At 48.8% G+C, this 6,109-nt stretch overlaps 1 protein-coding gene across 1 annotated transcript; it reads right to left on the minus strand.

The window, feature by feature from the left end:
• Positions 1–789: 789 nt before the first annotated feature.
• Positions 790–5,323, minus strand: LOC114058373 (AF4/FMR2 family member 1-like). Its single transcript, XM_027885670.1, has 7 exons — positions 5,168–5,323; positions 4,367–4,666; positions 2,658–2,744; positions 2,285–2,315; positions 1,873–1,924; positions 1,098–1,152; positions 790–966 (listed from the first exon to the last, which is right to left on the minus strand). The coding sequence occupies exons 1-7, from the start codon at positions 5,321–5,323 to the stop codon at positions 790–792; spliced, it is 858 nt and encodes a 285-aa protein (XP_027741471.1).
• Positions 5,324–6,109: the final 786 nt, after the last annotated feature.

The raw sequence follows: 6,109 nt of genomic DNA on the forward strand, positions 1-6,109 counted from the left end.
TTAAGCTTGAGTGATTCTGATTCTGACTGAGAACAGGGGAAAAGAAAACCTGGAATTCAGCAAGTGCAAACCCACAGTATATCAGATATAGATTTCAGGCTCACTGACAAGTAACCAAAAATGACTTTTTATCTAATTGTGCTGAGATAGATTAATTGTTTTGTAGCGGCAGGGATGAAACTGCTAAACCTCTTGTTGAAACCTCTGATTTCCACTGCTGAAAATAAGCATTTCATCTCTTCTGGGTGGGTTTTTCATTGGCTCAGGAGGGGATGTGTGACTATGGAGTAACAGCTGAGGAAAGTTTTGATTCACAGTCACTTTAGAAGATTGACAACACCGTTATGGGAGAAGCATAATGGTTCCACTCCCAACCTGGGAAGTGGAAACTTCGCAGGAGTTTTTCAAACACCACCTTGGTCCTTGTACAAACTCACCTCCCCTTCCACCTCTTAGCTTTTTCTTCCCACAGGGCTCATCAGGACCGTCCATGGCTCTCCTCTTCAAGTCCTGCTTCCTTGCCCCAGGGAGGTCCTTGGTCTCTGCTCTTCTCTGCTGCTCTTCTTTCACCCGGACAAGCTCAGGAGCTGCGGGGTCTCTCGCTGGTGAGAGGAATTTCTTCCCCCCGAGACTAAAGGGCTGTTTGACTTTGGCCTGGTGGGAGCCCTTTCTGTTCTCGGGGGACTCCTGGAGTGCCGGCTTCAGGTCTTTCCCACAAGCAGATTCCGGCTTCACTCTTTGTCTGACTACCTGCTTGTCCCTGGAGCACTGGGCTCTGATCTCCAATGGTTAAGGCTCGCTGTCCTCCCTCCGGCATCTCTTGGCACTGTTGTGCACCAGGGGCTTGCCAGGCCTTTTGGTACCCACGGTGTGCTGGGTCTCTGAGCCCGAGGAGCTCTCTGAGTCACTGGTGTCCGGGGATGAGGAGCTTGGACCAGCAAGTGGAGAAGGAGGCTTTTCAACAACCTGTTTTGGTCACAAAAACAAAGAGAAGGGGGGAAGGAAAAGTTAGCTGAAGGAACTCAGAACAGTGCAACAAGTTGAGATGAGTCCAAGGCATGTCTGTGTGCCTGGTGTGTACAACATCCCAAACTGACTTGGTTGTCCTCACTCTCCTCACTATCACTGAGCTGCAGGTCATCCAGGAGCCAACTGAAAGAAAACCAGAAGATGAGTATCAGGCAAGGCAGACACATTCTCAAACACCAGACACTGAACAAGATTTGGGCTCTGCTTGCCAAAACACTTCAACCTCCCCCATCCCTTCGGAACATTTGGCACGTTCAGTGTGCAAAACCCTGTGACTGCCTGAATGGGTGGTAAAATGGTAACACACAACCAGGCATTTTATTGGGCTTTCCAGCTGCCCTGGGGATATTTGGCAGTGGAGGTCAGTAGCACGGGTTGCCATCGAGAGGCAGCAATGACCAAGCTCAGGGAGGGAATGCTCCTCACAAAAGGCTCCCTGGCCCAGCCAGCAGGGGTGAAGAGTCTGATCCTTTCACAGGAAGAGACTCACATGCCCTCAGCCTGCACTGCTCCCCAACAGTGGGACATTAATACTTTGGGGCGGGGTGGGGGGAGGGTGTCTTCCTTTTTCTTTTGGTTTTAACAGAGGCAATATAACCCTTCCATGGTTTAGTGGTCTTGGCATTGCTGGATTAATGGTTGGAACTGATGATCTTGAAGACCTTTCCCAACCTAAACCTTTCTATGAGTCCATCCAGAAATAATTCCCTGCACTCAAGTTTTCTAACAAAAATCTGATAAAACTTGAAGCTTCAGAATCCTCAAGGAGCATCACTATTTATTCCTACCAGGTTCTTTTAAGTAACTGCCCAGTAGAGCTGGGACCAGAGTCTGGTTACTTACGATGTTGTTGGCCGAGAACTCAGCAATGTTCCTGAAGCTGTGCCAGACTGCTCTGTGCATCAAACAGGAATAGGTTGGATTAATTTGCCTCACTTGTAGCCTGTTCCACCCTATGATCTCTGAGCACCAGATTGGAAAGGACTTTCTTCCAGGACGTGTTTGTCACTGAGACTGTTCACCACTCGGTGGGCTTTCCCAATGGGGTTTCCTAATGGCATTTCTTAATGAAATACTGTTCAATTTCGAGGTAATGAACACTTAGTCTCTAAGACCATTCTAAATTCATCCCTGTGCAATCCCCCTTCCTAATCCGTGTAAACATCTGATGTTCTCCACAACATTTCCCACACCATACACGAAATGACATGTCAATACACACAAAATTGTGTGTTTGCTTGGCATCTCTACTTACCCTGATTCTGAGCTACAGAGCCGTCTGTGTCCTAGAAAGAAAGGACAGTGTGTATATTGACAATGAAATAAATAAATCAGCTCTTTTTCAATAGCACTTGACCAATGATTTGTTTCCCAGGTGTCACCCATTGCACTAAATACTAATTAGTCTGACTGGGAAGAGTCCCAGAGTCTAATGTGGCCACCATCTCAGCCCACTCCAAAACACTCCGAAGCACAGTGGGTTCTAATTCTGAGCAAAACAATGCCCTGGAAACAGCTGTTTCACAACTCGAGATCCACTGGGCTCCAAAGCAGATGAAAGCCCATGCAAGAGGCAGAAAGCTCTCTTGTAAAGTGACAAAAGCACTGACAAAAAGGGGCTGGTTTACCTGTGTGGAGCATGGCGCTTTGGAAGGCTCTGCTTTTGGAGGCACGTGCAGAGGAGACAGGGGCTGTGAAAATGAGGAGGTCATTTCCTGGAAAACAATTGAGAGAAGCAGCTCTCAGGAGATTTGCTGAGAGGCACAGAGGAAGCTTCACGCTTCTCCGGGGTGCTACAAAACTAGTGATCTGCATTCCTGACAGGCAAGGGCACGAGCTGTCTGGTGAAACACAGGGGGATGCGGGACTTGCAGCTGGAGTCCTCGGGCTGCAAGCCCAGCCAGCACACAGCATTGCCCCACCGTGCACAGGGAAGGGGAGCCACGGACTCAGAGCCAGGCACTGGGAGCCTGCGTGCTGCTCAGAGAGCAAAGACAGACACCTCACCTACGAGTGGACGCACTGGGTTGGATTTGCCAGGAACTGGGATTGGTTCTGCCACCCTTGGCTGTGGCCAGGGCTCCCCAGCAAATGAAGCTGTCTGGATGAGGGTAATGTATCAACGGGGTAACTGGGGATGTATCTTCTTCATGACTGTGCTTTGCTGCTCTAGGAATGATTCCATGCATTACCTTGCTTAGTGTGGTTGTTGCCTAAAGGGTGTGTGTGCTAAGCTTATTGCCATATTAACTGCAGTATTTTGGTTTTGTGTGGCCCTAATATTGCTCATAAAGTAGGACCCTTCCCACTATTGGTGTTTTGTGTCCTCTCTCTCGCCGGTCAATTGGCCAAATACGCTGGCAGCACGGACACGAGGCAGCATGTCCAGTGCCTTGAGAGGAAGGGCGCTTGGGAAAGGCAAACCCTGACTTGAGGAAGGAGCAGCTCTGTCAGTCTCATGTGCCTTGTCAGTGGGGCTCTTGAACTGCATTAGCCTGTGTTACACTCACAACAAGGATAGGCAAAGGTTGGCCTGACACCTCCAGTTGTATCTGAGGCTGACTTTGGTCTTTACTGCTCCTCAGCACAGCCCACAACACACTCTGAGCAATGGCAACACCCACTGAGTGAACAGAAGTGGAGCACTGTGTTTTCCCCCACCCCTTACCTTAATGCCAGCAAAATAGAAGGAAACAAAGAGCTCTGTCCTTTGAGAGCACCTACCCTCAAAATGTCCTCAATGGATGGCACATCAGTGGAGTTGGTTTGCTGAGACAAGAAAGAAGGAAGCAGCATGAGATTGTTTGGTTTTTTTCCCAACATGACACCAGCAGGCACTCAGCAAACATTTTCTTACCAACTGCTCTAGGCATGCCATGCAAGCTGATTAATACCAAAATGCTAGTAAGGACTAAAGGTCCCTTCTGAAGGGCAGTTGCTTTCCTTGAGTTGCTGTTGAAGCAGCTGAGCTTTGCCTGCAAAGGCACAGGCTGCCTCTGCATTTCAAAGAGTTTGACCACTCGAGATCCCCTGGGCTCCAAAGCAGATGAAAGCCCATGCAAGAGGCAGAAAGCTCTCTTGTAAAGTGACAAAAGCCCTGGCAAAAATGGGCTGGTTTACCTTTGTTGAGAGTGGAAACTTAGAAGGCTCTGCTTTCGGAGACATATGCAGAGGAGACAGGGGAGGTGAAAATAGGAAGGTCATTTCCTGGAAAACAGTTGAGAGAAGCAGCTATCAAAAGTGAACAGAAGTGGAGCACTGTGTTTTTGCCCACTCCTTACCCTAATGCATGCCAACTAGAAGGAAACACAGAGCTCTGTTCTGTAAGAGCACCTACCCTCAAAATGTCCTCAACAGCTGGCACATCCGTGCAGTTGGTTTCCTCCAGGGAAGGGTCCAGCTCAAGTGATTTTGATGCCCTAGCATTTTTAAGTTGTTGTTCTGTCACTGAGTCCTGAATTGACTTGGTTTGACTGCAGCTCGGTTCATGACTCTTCCTCCCGGTCTGTGACCTTGATTTCAACTTTTTGGGAGTCCACATGACCTTCTGAAAATTCTGTCTCATGTACACCTTGAAATCATTGAAACTGCCCATGATGTTCCTAATGTGCCTTGACAGCGCATCTCTCTTATTGGTCTGCAACACAAGAACAGAGAGCTGGAAATTTCTGTAGCACCCCAAGAGATCCAGTTCACCAAGAGACATTCCTCAGCATCTTAACTGGATCCCCATCCATCACTACAAGTGAAGTCAGGCAAGCTGGTCTTGATCGTGCCAGTCTCTCCAAAGCACACGAGACTGCTCTGGCCACTGTCAGTCCTTCCAAGCCAAGCTTGCAGGGGCACCTGCAGCCTTCAGGAGCACCAACGTCAGATGCGCTTTTTTATCACCACAGCTGCAGAGAGACAGGCAGCCAAGCTGCTCCTGAGCGCTCTCCCTCCACCTACAGGAGACCAACCCCAAGCCCATCGGGCTCTTGCTCAGCCAGCAGAGCTTTAAGCACATGCTCGGAGGAACTGAAGTTCAGCAGATGGGAAGAACCTGTGTTTGCCTGTACCGTGCTCAAGTCTGCTACACCCCATGCAGAGGACACAGCTCTCCTTCCTCTCCTTCTTCTCCACACCCCACTGCCATTACCTTGTAGGGTTTTGCAAAAGTGGGAGTCTTCCCAGGGAACTGGTCTTCCTCCCCAGCAGCCTCCCGTCTCCTCTTCTCTTGCGCCTCAAGACGGAGCAAGTCTCTGTTCTTCTTGGACAAGCTTTCACAAAGAGAAAGAGAAAAGATGAGCACCATCTTACACCAGTGTTAACCCATTTATACTGTGCGCAGAAACGTGGGTTTCACACAAGGCCACATGTCCAGCATGGCAGTAATTTGGAAATCCAGAGAATGGTTACAGCTGACAAATCCATTGGGTCAAGCATTTGCTGTCCCACATAGCAATGAGACACAAAAGGGACAGCATGAATCTTTCTCAAAAGGTATTTCTACTCCGGCTACAATCCATCAAGAAGGGTGGGAAGGGACAAACTGTCCACCCACTTAATTGTGAAACAAATTGAGAAACAGTCAACGGGGATCATAAGCACGGGAGCTGGCAGATCCCCTTGCAGTGATTGACCTGAGCAACTCCCATTCTCGTTCTCCTTCAGACTTCTACCCCAAGTCTCCATCCAAGAGTAGAAGGGAATTCCCTGTTTTGAAGATGTTGCCATTTTCAAAGATTTGGAAAGGTGCTGACGTGGGACACCGGAGAGTTGCATTTAAAACAATCCCCTAAATCGAATTATAAGGAAGGTCTCAGAAATTCAGAAAACAGCTGCCCTGATCCCCTGTTCCTCCTCAGCCACATCTGCCTGCACTCAGTTCCACCAGCCCCACAGCAAAACACCAGTAAAGCTGTGTCACACACCCAGCACAGTGACTTCATGGAAAACCAGATCCTTTCAGCTACACCTCATCATTGAAATACTATGGCAAAAGAAGGGAATCTCCTGCTCCAGTATTTGTGGACACTGGGGAAGGAAAAGCGTGCAGGCATAGTGGATGCAGCTATCTCTCTCCTGTAACTCCAGTCTA

The sequence above is a fragment of the Empidonax traillii genome, unplaced genomic scaffold, assembly GCF_003031625.1.
Source record: "Empidonax traillii isolate 1590-97213 ecotype Southwest subspecies unplaced genomic scaffold, ASM303162v1 scaffold170:size2694500, whole genome shotgun sequence".
NCBI lineage: Eukaryota > Metazoa > Chordata > Aves > Passeriformes > Tyrannidae > Empidonax > Empidonax traillii.